This window comes from Neolamprologus multifasciatus, chromosome 7, assembly GCF_963576455.1.
Source record: "Neolamprologus multifasciatus chromosome 7, fNeoMul1.2, whole genome shotgun sequence".
In the NCBI taxonomy this organism is placed as follows: Eukaryota; Metazoa; Chordata; class Actinopteri; order Cichliformes; family Cichlidae; genus Neolamprologus; species Neolamprologus multifasciatus.
Genome location: NC_140445.1, coordinates 13,074,671 through 13,090,455, shown reverse-complemented (window position 1 = coordinate 13,090,455; position 15,785 = coordinate 13,074,671). Strand labels below are relative to the sequence as shown.

Genomic DNA, 15,785 nt, shown 5'->3' with positions numbered 1-15,785 from the left:
TTTTTGTTTCCATGCAATATTCTGTTCTTCCTCTGCAATGTTTCAGCAGATGTGCAATTTCCATCCCTTAACAACCATAGCCCTTCTACCCTTATTTATTATATTTTATTACAACGCCTTGTGCACACCCCCACAATGCTTCCTGTAACACAAACATTGTGTATATAGTGTTCTTATATTGTTTTTCTTCTTCTTTCTTGTATATTGTTTTCTTTTCTTTCACGCCTTTGTGGTCTTGTTTCCTAATTTCATTGTGCAAGCAACTGAACATTGACAATAAACGTTCTAAGTTCTTCTAAGTTCTAAGGTTAATTTTGAGCACCTGACGGCTCTTTTTTGCTTCTCATCCGTAAACTCTCTCCATACACTTTCAGTAATTTCTTGCGTAGGTGATAGAAGCGGGTTGCCATGTTTGATTCTGAGGTTGGGACTGGTTGCATAATGTTTTACCATTGTGGTTGCTAACGACAAAGCATAAAAACCGTCGCTTTTCCATCTGTAGTATGGTTATTTTAAATATAAGAGAAAGATAGAACTTTAAAAAAAATTATATAGCCACTACAGTGACCATCAAAACAATGAAACAATATTGCCATAAACAGTTTGTGACACCACAAAACAAACGATCGTGTAATATAAAATGATAGACATTTTCATATTGTCATCCGAAACATATCATTATATCGAACAGCCCTATAGTAAAATCAATGATTCTAAATGGCTAATGCATTTGGTTTGGTCCACAAAGCAGAATCTACTGAACAAGGTTGACAGCGGGTCAGAGTCTCTACCTAATCACAGTGGTAAGCTTTGAGCGAAATGCTAACAAAGCATACTACCATACTAACATGTTGAGGTTTAGCAGTTCTATTTAAAGTGTCAGTATGTTAACATTTGTTAAAAAGCCCTGCATACGACACAGTTCAGACTGATGGCAATGTTTTCTGGGTCTTTATTTTTTAAAATAAAAAAACAAAGTATTGAACAACATTTAGCAGTTGGTGGCTAAATCTAAAATGTATCAATAAGCTGGCTGAACTATCTGCACCAAAGTGGTAGACTGGTATCCACAGATTTACATTGTAAGCCTAGCCTTTTAAACTCATAAACTGTGAAAACACTCTATTTAACCACAACCTAAAAAAAAAACAACCCCTCAAATCATGTAATTTGCATTACACAAATGTTCAAATTTAAGAACTAGTGACAGGTTGCAAAATTTTGTTAGTAAAAAGATTGTAATAAAGAATCTAAACACCATCTGCTTAACAACAACCACCATAAATAAATCCTAGAAACATAATAATAAATATTTGGATGGTTTCCGTGGAGCCTTACCTCATCTAACCTGGTCTGTAGGCTCACTCTGCCGCCTGCACCAGGCATCCGGCTCAAAGCTGCCTCAATCTGTACATCACACATTCAGAGGTTAATCATGTATGACCCAAAATAATGATATTAATTAAATACCCCTCACATGAAACACATTCAATGGACTCATGTGTAACGCAGAGTAATATTCCCATGTCAGCAAGGTAGAGACAGGAGGGAGGGGGACTGGGCGGATATAAACCTCCTAAAAATACAAGTCATTTAGCAGCTCTGTAAAAACAATGAATCCTGGCCTGTGTCAAGAGATGCAAGGGTCTTTAAAGGTAACTACTGGACATTCTGGTTTTTAAAATAATTGCAAATTTCCTTTTGTAATTACCAGGAGAATGTGGTAATTCTCTTGTGGTACATTCTCATGTACAAAGAGTACATGAGAATGTACTCTTTGTTGTAGAGTGGCGAGATAAAGGCTGTTAATATCAATGTTTGCCATGTCCCAACAAGCTTATAAGGGAAGCTAAATTTTGGAATGTTACTACGCTCATGTGTTTGTTTGTTTTTTGTTAATAACCATCAATCTAGAGGCAGGGAGACTAAATTATCTTAGGGTAAAACCAAGTACACCCTTAACTAGTTACCAGTTCATTAATGGGATAACACTGAGAAATACCAGTCACTAGCCCCCCCACACCTACAGACTCATCAGAAAACTTCACGCACATGTTTACCTTTTTACACCATTTTTGAAAAGACACCAGTGGTCCACTTACATACATTGATTTGATAAAAAAGCAGATACTACTGCATATTGTGACATGCCTTTGAACTCTCACCTGCTGTTTCTCCTGCGTCAACTCGTCAAACAGTTTCTCAGCCTCCGCCAGTGACTGGATTCTGTCAAGTGAGGCTGAGTCTTCACAGGGGTTCTGCGGGTCAGGTCCACTAAAGCCTCCCTGCTCCTCCCAACCCAGCTGGGAGTTTTCATCCTGTGGGTTTTCACCACCAGAGGACTCTGGCAGAGAGAGGAAAAAAAGATATTATTAATATGCTCCCAGTAAATACACTCACTGGTCCCTGTTTTAGATCTACTGTCTGCTATGTGTGCAAAAAAAAAAAGAAGAAAAAAGAAGAAAGTTACTGAAGTGTTACTACAGCAATAACAGAAGTAGTGAAGATTAGTGTAATTAATATAACAAATTAATTACAATGTACCTTCTCGTACTCTAAAGCAAAACCTTAAAATAAATAATGCCCAACGGAAAATCAATTCAAATCAATCAAGCATCAATTTTTATTGTTACATCGCATATTAAAAGAGTCATCCTCCATCCATTCTTACAATAAAAGATAAGAAGTATAAATAATCACCCTGTTATTCAGTATCATTTAAACTGGTTTATGGTAGGAGTACAGCACCAAAACAATGCAATAAATCTGGTCAAACAACAAAAAAGCAGTACTTAACTGAATTTTCTAAAAAACTGTATCTGTACGTATAAATATGTTACCATCTTCTCTGCCTGTTGATGTAAACTGGAGTCTTTTCTTGGGACTGCTGCTGTGGAATGAGTGACGTCTCTTGTCAACTTGTCCGTCAGGCCTGTAGACAGCACACAATGAGGTTTTAATTCAACAAAAAACAAGTGTGACAGCTGCTGTTCAGGGGCTTATGTAATGAAGCAGTGAGGTGTTTATATTTCATTTCATGCTCTAACTGACTTTGAACAAACCTGTTCTGTGTGACACTCTTTACAAGGTTTTAATGTGTGTAGGGAGCAGTGGGATGACACCTGGTGGTAAATCTCAGCAGGCAGTGTTTATGACAAATATATGACGCGAGGGTTACTCTGTCCTCTGTGACATGGTGCAACTAATAATGTTCACTAATAGATGCCAGAGCTCCACTGCTAATATTTCTCGACGGTAGCTCACCCACACCAAAATCTTTGACACATCTCTCTCCAAGCTGACTAAGATCCGAGCTGAGATACCCGAGCATTTGGCTTTGGGGTTTTTTTTGTTTTCTTTTTTTTTAGCCTGCCACTGTGTAGTAGCAGTGAAATTTTTTTTTTTCCAATATTCCAACTATCATTTGGTTTGGTGAGCTCAATTTAGGACCCAAAGGGAACATATTGAGTGTAGTTTGATGTGTTTCATACAGATCTTACACTTGCTTCCCAGACCACATTATGACTGTACCTGGCTTCAGAACATTTTGAATGATAGTCATATTAATCCGAGTAGCACAAAGAAATGTACAGGGACTGCACCACTTGAGAAAAATGGTGCAACACCAGACAGGTTACTGCAATGGGACTTTTCTGTGGCCTGAATATTGACCTACAGGCTGTAAAATACATCCATATTACTTCCCAGAGGAAAGTATCAGAGAATCACTGTGGCTATCCGGTTGTTAAGTGATGACATATGAACCCTGCTTCGGGGTCCAAACTACATTGGGATTATAAAGGTTGTTGTCTTTTTAACACGTTTTAATGCTTTGTATCTTGTTCTGCTTAATCTGAACAGTCAGCGATCACTGTCGGCCTCACATGACTAACTTCATATTGTGAATGGATTATCTCAGTTTGGCCCGTTTTCAGCGTCTTTTATCTGCCATGTGATTGCATTTGTCTCTAGCCATTGGGGACCCTCACGTTACCTTCTAATGAGGGGGAAATAGTGTTCATCCTCCAGCTTTACTGTGCTAATGTATTTATATCATCCTAACCATAGCATATTCCAGCTAGACCCAACTTCAGTACCCCTACAATCATCACTGCTGTTTAGTTTTCTGTCTTCATTTATGTGATAAGTGATAGTAGGGCTTTATGTTTTAATTTTTCAGAAATCCTTCAGTCAGAATATGGTATATCACCTTTAAATAGAAACTAGCAAGCTAACTCCCTGCTAACTTCTAACTCTTTTAAACTTTAGAAATCCTATTTTCATGGACGCCTGGATGTTACACTTTATTGTTACACCTAGTAGAACTGCCACACTGATCATTTTGTTAAAGATGAAAGAATTTCGACAGTTTTTAACTCTGTGATGCCACAGTATTTGTTTGAGTTTGGGAACTGAAGAGGAGTTTGGACCCAGAAACAGCTAATGACATCAGACTTAAAAGGCGGGTAGTGAATGTATAATGAATGGATATAGAAAATAAACTGTGTAACCTCAGTACAGCTCACTGCACAGGCAGCAGAACACTTTCCCTAATATCTGTTTCAACTCCACTGACTTAAGGACAGATGCAGAATAACTTATTTTATTGTTTTTATTTAGGTTTTCATTTATTGAGATCTTTTTTGAATTATTTTGTTGTGCTCTTTTTGTGGCATCAATTTTGGCACATAAAAAAAGTTCAGGTCATGTAAAAACGTGCCCATATGGGAGAGCTCATATTATGTTATTTCTAGATGGTTTAAAATAAAGAATCACTAGTTAAAATATTGTGAAGCACAGTGAATACTTAATTCCCCCTCTCCCTGTAATGTTAATGCTGTTCATACACGGCTTACGGAGAACTTGCGCAACAATACAAGGTAATGTGATGTATGTTTCTTACCTGTGGAGAAGGTATTCCTCTCTTGGCATTGGGTGACCAAAAGCAGTGGAGTAATTTTCAGTCGGGCTGCGTTTAGGGCTGGACTTCGCAGACAGAGGCATGAGTAACGTTTCCCTCTTTGCTGAATGGAAGAAAAGAGCGTACCACTAAGTAAAGCTCACACAGCCCTATTAACGCTATCACACTGAGTGTGTCACAGGAGACAGAGCCAACAACAATGTCTTTGTGTTTTGTGTTTCCAATTAATGAAAGTAATTCAAATTACAGACAAACAGTGGACTCCAGCAGTGTACAACTTATTACAGTAATCACAATACCAGTCAGCCAATTATAGCAGCAAGTAGTGAAGCCAATACAGAAAACAAAGGCAACTAAGCCATCTGATTGCTACCATAAATTTCAGACACAGTATATATATCTTAAGTCATACCAAAAAAAATTAAACAAGACACTCAATTTTACTCATTTTTTGATTCCTCTTTAAATGGTAACTGTTCTTATATTTGTTGTTTTCTACTCTGAGCACTCGCTAAATACAACTTGCCTGATTCATATATGTTTTTCTATGTGAGTGCTTTCTATCTAACATTCACACAGAATTATACTCCAATGGATGAATCGGAGAGCAACTTGGGGTTCTTATCTTGCCCAAGGCTATTTGGCATGCAGACTGGAGTAGACGGGGGTTGAACCTTCCATTTAGTAGGTGACCTGCTCTACAACCTGAGCCACCGTCACCCCTAAATGAAGGTAGAATGACTGGAAGCTCTTACTGGGTGTAGCTGTGGGTATGCTTCGGTGTGCTGGAGGAGGCAGTGAGGAGGATCTGTGGCCCTCTGGAGACAGACTCCTCTGAGCTCTTAGCAGAGCAGCAGCTCTTTCTGCTCCACTGCGACTTTTTGATCCTCCATGTTCAGCTCCAGCCACAACTCCTCGAGGTTTAACCAACTCCTTCTCTCTGTGAAGAAGCCCAGCGTGCTCCTGAATTGGCTCTTTGTATCTCCTCTCCACAAACCCAACAGTGGTTCTCTGGCTACTGACCCCTACAGAGACAAAAACATAATATAATCCAAGAGCAGCTTAAAAGTGCATCCAGTATAAGATTTAACAACAGGATGTGTAATAAGGTATAAGCTGAGCCATCTCCAGACAGAAAAGCAAGAAATGACAAGTGACTACAGAAGACCTGAAAGTAAAGAATAAAATCCTGGAACTTAATGTGAATCACCACAAATTAAATAAACATCCATATCAAAACACGTGAACATATTCAGCCTGGAGATGGAAAAAAAAATTCCCTCTGTCACATGTACTGAAAGTGTACTAAATAGAGGAATGATTACAGTAAGTAACCCCCTTTTAATTGTAGCTGCTTTTGTAAAACCAACACTGAGGTCTGACCTAACTGTTTGGCCACAAATCTTCGTTTGACATGTTGGGCTATATAGCAGCTGTATCATTTCTAATTTTTTCTCAATTAGCTTGTTTTCCAAGAGTCTCTCTTTCTGATTTGAGCTACAGGACTGAGGAACATTTTTTTCATGGTTAGCTGCTTCGAATTTCAGACAGTCCCTCAGTATAAAGTGGCCTTTGTAAATGTGTGAGTGAGAGTCATACTATGGTTGATGGAGCTGTTCTTACAGGGTGCCCGGGTATCTGTGGCTTTAGTCTCCTCCAGCTCTATCAGGGCCCTCATCATGGGTGTCAGGGCACAGGATCCTTCTCTGTGACTAGCTTCCTGGTGGCCAGCACTCTGCTCCTGGTGTCTGATCTGAAGAACAGACTGTTCACACTCTGGAGGAGATGTACACCTGTTGGAGAAGATCTCTGTAAATCACTTACAGTTGTACTAAACAAAACAAAAAAACATCCTCAACAATCAGAAACACACCTCCAGCTCCCAGCTGCTGAAGGGGTGTCCACGGAGCTTCCTGTTCCCGATGAATGATCATTTAATGGATACGATGCCCTTTTGTGAACTGTTGATTGATTAGGTCTTCTGACACTTTTTAGCTGGTCTGATAGAAGAGGAGACGTTCTGTGGGTGACATCTGGCTCTGCTTTGCCTTTACTGGGTGACAGCAGGAGGTCCGGATGGTGGAAAAGGCTGTGGACACATTAAAAGGTTAAGAATTTGGCACGCATCAGTTTATACACCCCTTGTAAGCACTGCACTTACAAAATATTTGAGCTTAAATTGGAAAGATATAATAAGAGAGAGATGATTAAAAAGAAAATCTTTAGTTATTAGTTCATCATTCTTATTCTGATGACATACTTTTGTTTATTGTAAAAAAAAAAGTAAAGATTCACGTAATCTATGTTCCTGGTTGTGCTTTTCAAAACTCAAATCATCAAGTTTTGTGACCCTGGCAATTTAAAGCAAAAACCACATCTGAAACAAGAGTTTTCAGTAGAAGAGTTCACATTGTCAAAGACTCAAGATGGCGATCAATACAAAGGAGCATGCTCGCTGTTTTATTAACAGTTACAGAGTCCCATATCAAATCTGTTCCATATCACATTGGAGTTCTACTGTACAGTCCTGAAGCATCTAAATGTTTGCAGAGCACATCCTGCAACATTATAATCAATGAAAGTGGCCAAACCAGGTGGAGAAAGGACATAAGTAGGGCATATGTGGAGGGGACTAAAAATAGCAGCACTAAAAATAGTCGTCCAGAGACCAGAAGGTATCACAGTGGCACATTCAACAGGACGTCCATGGAATGCTTTAAAAATACCACCTCTGTTTGTCAAAGGTATCAGAGAAGATGGCCTTGATAGAAAATCAAACAAATTTAAACCAGGTAAAGATTCTGATTTTATTTAATGGGTGGAGTTCCTGACATTAATGATTACACCTTGTGAAGGATTTCAGTACTTTTTGTGCTTACCCAGCTCCAGAAGGTTGTATGTTACTGTGGGAAACATAACGGGCCCTGGCCTGGTTCTCATGCTCCAACTGCTTCACCTGAGACTCCAGCTTAGAGATCACTCTGAGGGGTTTAATCACAAACATACACATGGAATAACTAAACCAACGCTGTTTAGATTCAAAGAATCATAGAAGTATTCCAAAGGCAGGTACAACAAGCCATGCTGGCTCATTTATTTCTTTTTTCACTACACAGCACAAGGCTGTTTACTTTAATGACTGATGGAGATGTGCAATCAGTAGCTGTGATCAGAAAACAGCAAACAATGTTAATAAGTGCAAACGATAATATATGACTGGAAATAAATTCCACAAAAATTGTAATTATTGTGAGGCTATAAAACACACAGCAGCTCACCCATCTGCTTTTTACATTTTAAATCAAGGGTCCACCAATCACATGAACAGACAGCTACTTCAGACAATGGATGGACAGAGGGGCTGTACAACATCTCTGTAAGCTCAAGTAGGATTATTTTGAACTGTGAGTCATACAACGCTACTCTAGTCCAGTGCAAGAATAAAAATATGAAAATGGAAATGAGCATATTAGGTCCTCTTTAATGTCAACATTTTGCAAGAAAAATTCTCTCAACCATCAAGGCCGGGCTGTAATTTGCTCTTCTGTTTTACAGATCATAGTAATTAACATTTGCACTGTGACTCCATTAGTCCTTGACGCTTAGAGCAGCTTACACATTTTCTATTTTTAAAGTCTTCTGTGTATTCAAAAAATAAAACATTTCTTAGTTTCCCCAAAGTCTCTTTACACACAAGGTCATATGTTATTTCAGTGGATGCTGATGTGGGCCTTACCCTTTAGGTTATTAACTCAAAAACAGATAAGCTAAAGTACTCCAATTTATAACTACCATCTGTTCTTATTGTTGACTTGGCACACTTTATCAATGTGCTCCCTCTATAGGCATCAATTAGCAGGCAAAGGGGAAACTGCAAGGAGACAATGCTGCCTAGCATTAGAGGCCAGCACTATTATCTATTTTTAACAGGATCATCATTAGGCTTTATCGATTAATATTCTTTTCTCCGTCTCCCTGCTGAATACCACCCACCACTGCAGCCCTTTCACAAAAATGCTCAAACCAGCAAGTGACAATGAAACACTGACAGGCCGGAGACCAATAACACTGTAACATTTTGACCTTGACCTAAAGCAACCTTTAAACATGCTGGTAGTCTTGACTTTTTAACCTTTAGATCCAGCTCACATATAGTCACTCTCTTCACTCACCTCTTTAATTCAGATATCTGATCATTGGAATCAACAAGCCTATTCTCTGCTGAAACCAGGTTGTTCTGTAGATACATAAATGGGGAAACTCCATGAAGCCAAACAAATCAAATAATCACATAAATTTTTTTAATGTAAATTTCAGTGAGAGAATCATTACCTTCAATCCTTCATGGTCTTTTATCAGAGAATCATATTCTCCAAGCAGCTGAGGAAACAAAACCACAGACATCTTAACCTTGGACGCCAGCATTACTGCAGTGCTGACAAAGAGTGATTTACTTTTTTGCTCTTAATACAAAATTCTGAAAATGTGACAGTAGTACTGACAATACTTCAGACAAAAGAAAAATCAATATTAAAATCAATGAAAAATGAGGTGGATGTGGTGGCTAACACAGGGTCATTTAATGGTTTGGGGTTTTTTTAACTTAATTTTTAAACACTCTATACATACTATAGCACTGGCAAATGTCCTTTTTTAAAATAATATTAAAAAAAATCAGACAAACAAAACAAAAAAACCCACCAATTTCTAACACTGTCTCTTTATTGTTTAAATACTAAATGAATACATCTTTATGAAATCTAAAGGAGTATGTCATTTGTTCCGTTAGATAGATTACGCATAAGTTATCTAGCCACATAGTCTGTTGGTTGATCGGGAGTTTAGTTTTTAGTGCAAAAAGTGCACCTCTGTAAATAATAATGTGAGCTTGATTTATAACATGTTATAATTTGATAATGCAAAAAATACAATTACTTTTTGTTTTAGATCAGCATGGTGACATGGTTTTTAGTACTGTTGCTTCACAGCAGAAATATGAGGGTTCGAATCCACCATCTAGCCAGGGCATTTCTGTGTGGAGTTTGTATGTTCTACTCTTGGGTACTCTGGTTTCCTCCCACAGCCCAGAGGCATGCACCTAGTGGGGTTAGGTTCATTGGTGATTCTAAATTGCCCAAAAGTGTGAATGTGAGTGTAAATAGTTCTCTAACTGTGTTGTGTGACAGACTTAATATTTTTTAATAGTACTTTCAGAATTATGTTTTTTTTTTAAAATCTACCGATACTACACTGTCCAGTGTTTCAAAAGACCAGTCATGAAAGTGGCAGAAACTGTATTACACGGAAATTATATGTAGACTATAAAGTGAAAGACTTTTGCTTGTACTCCCCTGCTTTGGAGAACATCTGGCTGTAGCCAACATGAGGTTAAAATGATCAATACTGGAGCAGATAGTAATCAGATGAACCTGACTGGTGCATCCTTGAAAAAAAAAAACCACTCTTAACATAGAAAAAACTCTTACATACATCCTCAGCTGTAAACTAATTCCTCAACACCTAGAGCTATCTGACTGCGGATAAAGTAAACTATCACAAATTATCAAGTCCATTAACAACAGTTCACTTGCCTAATTAAAGGAAATACCTCAGTACTGATGCTAACAGCATCCAGTGAATAAGAGGATGTTTATGTTTATGTGACAGTTTTCTGACTGTTATCATGTCTTCATGTCATTCTGTTCTCTCACACTTACATCCTGCAGCATCTTGTACTCTCTCTCCCTCCTGGCCTCCTTCTCATCTGCTTCTCTGCAGGCTTTCTGTGCTGCCTGCTCCAGCTGCCGTAGACGGTTCTTCAAACGCGCCACCAGGGCGTCCTTTTCTTTGGCCGAATGTTTGCTTTCTTCCAGTCGCTGTTGCAAAGATTTCACAGTGGCACCTGCTACAGCATAGCGCTCCGGCCATTCTGCCTAATGACAAAAAAAGGACATCAAAATGAAGATATGGAATAAAGATTACTTTCACAGCCATTGACATATTTTTAGAAAACATCCTTGATGAAGTGACAAATTAAAAGACATTCTAATTGAAAACCAATAAATATAAATGAACACATAAACATGGATTTTCGCATTCACAAGATTTTCAAAAAAATTTGACCTATGACCAAACATGTTGAGAATTCTAGTAGGGTACCTATGGTATCAATTTAAAACTTCTATGTTCCTTGGTTAACGAGTTATTGCATTCACAACTTGGGTGTCCATGTCCCCTGCTGGGTGATGACAATACCACATCAGCTTTTTACAGCTAAGGGGTAAAAATGATATAAAATAAATAGCAAAGCATACCAGCTTTTTTTCCAGTGAGCTGTTTGTTGCCTCTAGTTCTTGAATACGGGTGGTGGCCTCAGCCAAAGCCTGTTCTAGATGCCTGCACCTGTAAATAAATAGCAATAAACAATGAAAGCATAAAAATAATCTAAAAAGCAATACTACGGGATTTTATGCATCTTGGTATTTCAGAATATGAATTCAATATCATTCAAGTTTGATTTGACACCTTTTCCCCTTTAATTTCAGCATCTTAACCACAACTTTGCATCATCCTAAATGGAGTACCTATTTTAATGTCCCCTATTGTTAATGCACTGACAGATGTAGAAATGTGTTAAACTTTTGAACCCCTTGACATCAAAAACAACAGTTCACTTATTGGCTATTCCTAACCAAAAGTGACTGTTAACCCGCTGAGGGGGACTGTGATTTGGTTCTACATTTAACTGTAACATCCCTGCTTATTTTTCTTGTACATATAAAACTAATTTTTTTACTCCAACTCAATATAATGAACAATAATATTTTAACTGAAAATATAGTCCATAAATGCAAACCTTTCTGTGAGCGCATGGTTGCTCTTCTCTAAATCCTGGGGCAGATCTCTGAGCTTGAGTTTGTCTCGCAGAATTTGGATCTCAGACTCATAATATTCTTTCAGGTCAGCCACATGCCGAGAATGCTTCTCTCTCAGGTTCTGCCTTAGTCTGAAAAACAGGAGAAGAAAAACAAAACTTTTTTAAAGAAGATTGGTCATGTGTAATGTTACTTTATTCACAGCACTTGAAGTAGTTTTTGGTTGTCTGGGAGGTGACTGGGCATGGTAATGTGATCACGATGCAAAGTGAAGCGAATTCATCTGTTACCTTATTTATCCATTACTTCTGACTTTCTGATAATCACAAATACATACCTCCACTTTTACAAGTACAAAGAGATAATGGGGAAAAAAAGAAGCAATAAATAGGAATGAGAGCAGCTTTCCTTTTGGGGCTGGCTAAAGCCTCTTGGACAGTGCCAGAAACGATTATACTCACCTGTAAATAAAGGAATAAAAGGGGAACTATAACCAACCTCAAAGGTAAAAAGTTTTAAATATGTGCTAACATAATCAATCTTGTTATGAAATGAAGCTATTAAACATGAGATTTCTGTTCACTGGCTCTGGGTCCTATGAAACACATGACCTGCCATGTCCTTATTTCAGGTCCTCTAGACAGAAAACATTAAGTGTAGCTAAAGTGCTAATAGTGTTTGGCAGTATTTTGGATTTATTTGATGTCTTTAGAGATTCATATTGTTCAAATACTAATCGTTTATACTTTATAAACAGACATTTTCAGCTCTTCAGCTTCAGGTCAACATTTACCATAAAGGGCCAAATCAAGCATTAGAGTAGATGTTCTTAGAAATTATTTTGGTTTTTTTTTTTTTTAATTATTTGACACATATATAACTTTTTTTAATTTTCATGTTATTTAATTCTGTTCAATCAAGTCTCTAACGTTATGTCATGCCCCCCCCCCCCCCCCCCCAAAAAAAAAAAAACAAAACACCCAACTTTAAAAAATTTTCACCATACAGAGCGTTTCTAGCTTTCCTGTGGCGTTGCTAACTTTCTGTAAGGAAACTGAAAGGATCTACCACTCAAAGACAGATCGACACTCAGTGGATTGTTTGAGAATAACATATCAAAACCAAGTGATAGAAAAGGCTCAAACAAGTTAAAGTTAATATCAGTGCATTTTTTTGGAAAGATATAGGGACTCAAAAAACCAAATGGTTGAGCAGAACATTATAACATATGTACGTACAGAGAGAGGACAACAGGATCCTCTAGTGATGATGCTCTTTCCATGTGTGGACTGACTCCATGTCGCAGAGAAGCACCAGAGGCTGAACAAGGCTTCAGGGTGCTGGTGTGGGTGTGACTACCCTCCTCTTCGCTGGCTAACGGAGCACTGGCTCTGCGCTGATGGCTGTCTGTTTGGGAGGGCTGAGCCTTATGTTGGGAGGTAGACAGGAATTGGGTTGTATTTCCCCATGGGCTTTGCACTTTAGATGGGGCAGAGACACTGGAGGTATCAGAGATACAGTCTGTATCTCCAGGGTTGGGGCTGCAATCCACCATGCTGTCAGGGGTTATGGGGGTCCCGACTCTAGGGTAGCGGTGGGGCTGATTGGCAAATGATGGGCTGCTGAAATGAGAGGGTGAAGTGAAGCCAGAGGTGCGATCTGACTGCCGCATGTTAGCTGCTGGATCCAGTGTCAACATCTGAAGCACAAAAATACAAATTGTAAGAAAATTTAAACTTGTGGATGTAAAATTTATTACAAGATTACAAGATTAACACGTCACCAGTCAGTTGTATTTTTAAAAATAAACTGGGTATAAACTGACTGCGTGACAGATCTGAAGTGAAGTACACAGTCACTAGCTGCTTGATCCTAATCAATGGTGTCTATATGTTGGGCGCCATTTATTTTAAAAATATTATATTTTTTAATAATTAATGTTTTATCGTGTCATTATCTATCTTCTGTAAATCACTTCTACAATCTTGGGATTGCAGAGTTTCAGTCATGTGACATACCTGCGGTGACAACGGAAAAGAAGTAGCAGAGCCTTCCCAATCTGAACGCTTACAATCTGCTCTTTGCTTGTTCTGATAGATCTCTCTGAGAGACAGCTGAGGTTCCTGGCTTCCCAGAGTCTAAAGAAGACCAAATTAGGCATCAAACCTCCGCATTATAAGCAAACCATGTATTTTATATCAGTCTCAGAAGCCACAGTAAACCGTAACGTAACTCACCAGACTCATGGATGCCTCTTGCAGAAGTAGATAGGCACCACTGTCAAAGCTTTCAGGTAGTGGGTGATAGAGATCACACTCATTCAGACGCCAATACGTGAGGCCTAAAACAGAAAAAGGATTACTCTAATTGCTATATGCAATAATTTGGAAACATTGTTTGAAACTACAATTTTATCACATATTTCTGGCAGTGCTGGCCAACCTAAAATATATGTTTTTAATATAAACAAGAAGTCTGATATTTAGTTAATTGCTCAATTGGTTGACACCACTGGCAATGTTTACAATAACAATTTGGCTGATAGCCAGTGCTGATACTATTCATTTTTTATTTGTTTCTGTACCAAAGATTGTTAATATCCCATTATCAATATGGATGGGATATAGCCAACATGGATCAATTCCAATACCAATATTCAGCTGACATATATTTTATATCTTCTTTGTAACTAGCAAAGCTATTAAAAGTACCAAAATTACACCTAAAGAAAGAATTTAGTTGAAAAATATGTGTGTATGTCTATATAAAATATCTTATTGTTGTTCCACTGAGCCTTAGTGTAATCTACATATTATTATAAACACATAATTGCACCATAGTGTTGGAGTAACACCCCCCCCCCCCAAAAAAAAAAACAAAAAAAACAAAAGAAAACAAACAAAAACAAAAAACCTTGGAGTGAACAGCTGTTTAAAAAATGGTTGACTGGCTGAGAAAAATGCAACTCTATTGTAACTCTACTATATGTTTAACTGCAAGAAAACAGAAATTAGCTCTCCAGGTATGTGTAGAGATGTATGTTTTCAATTTTTGATATGACCAGGGACTTCATCTTCTAAAAGAAAAAGTGTAATATCCTGTATTTTTTTTATTTTTATTTCATGTTTTGTATTTGATTTATTTCAATATACTTTACAGTGGCCAAATCCAGTCACTGTGTGTCTGAATTCAAGTCACTGAATTCTTACCCGAGGCTTCAGATGCTAAACTATCACTCCTCCTCAGTGGAAAAGAGCTGGAAGACGGCCCAGCTGGTTGATGCTGAAAACCAATAGAGATGAGTGGATTAGATTCAGCAGCAGGAAAGTAATCAAAACAGAAAAATACAGCAAAAAGAAAAAATACTACAAATAAACACTATGCACTGTTGCTGTTTTGGGTTTGTTTGTTTTATTTTATTTTATCTATGCAAAATCTTGGACAATTAATCCTGGAGAAGAGGCTGTCACCACTTCCTGGGTTATACCTGGTCCTGGGACTCTGTGCTCTCCACAGTGTTTTGACTGTGGGATTCTCTGGGGCTGCGAGGCTGCTCCTGGTACTCTGGTATTTGGGATGACGCTTGTCCTGCTTTGCTCTTCTTGGGCCTCAGTTTCTGCCTCTGGGCCCAGGAGGTCAACTGTTGACTGGTGCTGTCAACAGAATTGCTTAGGGTAAGTAAAATTATAATTTCTCAGACAAATGCTGCCTAAACCTCAACAGGATTCTTGCAGGGTATCTAAAGGGTTGAATGAGTATTGTTACAACAAGCATACTGGTGCCAATCCAGTCACTTTAGGGCCTTTTTGTTCTATCTTTACTATTTATTTAATATTACAGCAAAGGGTCAGCAGTTTGGAGGCATTCCAAAGATTTCTTTGTTTGTTTGTAACAATTTGTGATTAAAACACTGGTTGCATACGCTGACACAACTGAAAAGCTCTGACAACAGCATTTTTTCTCTTTCTCTCACTACAGTATGTTCAGTT

At 38.2% G+C, this 15,785-nt stretch overlaps 1 protein-coding gene across 3 annotated transcripts in view; it reads right to left on the bottom strand.

Annotated features, from left to right (window-relative positions):
* Positions 1 to 15,785, bottom strand: part of mphosph9 (M-phase phosphoprotein 9) — a 57,333-nt gene that overhangs the window by 31,856 nt on the left and 9,692 nt on the right. For 2 of the 3 annotated variants that reach the window (XM_085164581.1, XM_085164582.1), the window contains exons 6-23: positions 15,284 to 15,449; positions 15,006 to 15,078; positions 14,034 to 14,137; positions 13,815 to 13,934; positions 13,035 to 13,495; positions 11,778 to 11,927; positions 11,236 to 11,323; positions 10,639 to 10,854; positions 9,254 to 9,301; positions 9,094 to 9,158; positions 7,801 to 7,902; positions 6,795 to 7,010; positions 6,521 to 6,714; positions 5,677 to 5,946; positions 4,904 to 5,024; positions 2,841 to 2,932; positions 2,166 to 2,344; positions 1,339 to 1,407 (exon numbers count right to left, since the gene is read on the bottom strand). In XM_085164581.1, coding sequence (XP_085020707.1) covers positions 1,339 to 1,407; positions 2,166 to 2,344; positions 2,841 to 2,932; positions 4,904 to 5,024; positions 5,677 to 5,946; positions 6,521 to 6,714; positions 6,795 to 7,010; positions 7,801 to 7,902; positions 9,094 to 9,158; positions 9,254 to 9,301; positions 10,639 to 10,854; positions 11,236 to 11,323; positions 11,778 to 11,927; positions 13,035 to 13,495; positions 13,815 to 13,934; positions 14,034 to 14,137; positions 15,006 to 15,078; positions 15,284 to 15,449 — 2,734 coding nt within the window. The remainder of the gene's footprint in view (positions 1 to 1,338; positions 1,408 to 2,165; positions 2,345 to 2,840; positions 2,933 to 4,903; positions 5,025 to 5,676; positions 5,947 to 6,520; positions 6,715 to 6,794; positions 7,011 to 7,800; positions 7,903 to 9,093; positions 9,159 to 9,253; positions 9,302 to 10,638; positions 10,855 to 11,235; positions 11,324 to 11,777; positions 11,928 to 13,034; positions 13,496 to 13,814; positions 13,935 to 14,033; positions 14,138 to 15,005; positions 15,079 to 15,283; positions 15,450 to 15,785) is intronic. The other variant, XM_085164583.1, reaches the window with a different exon arrangement.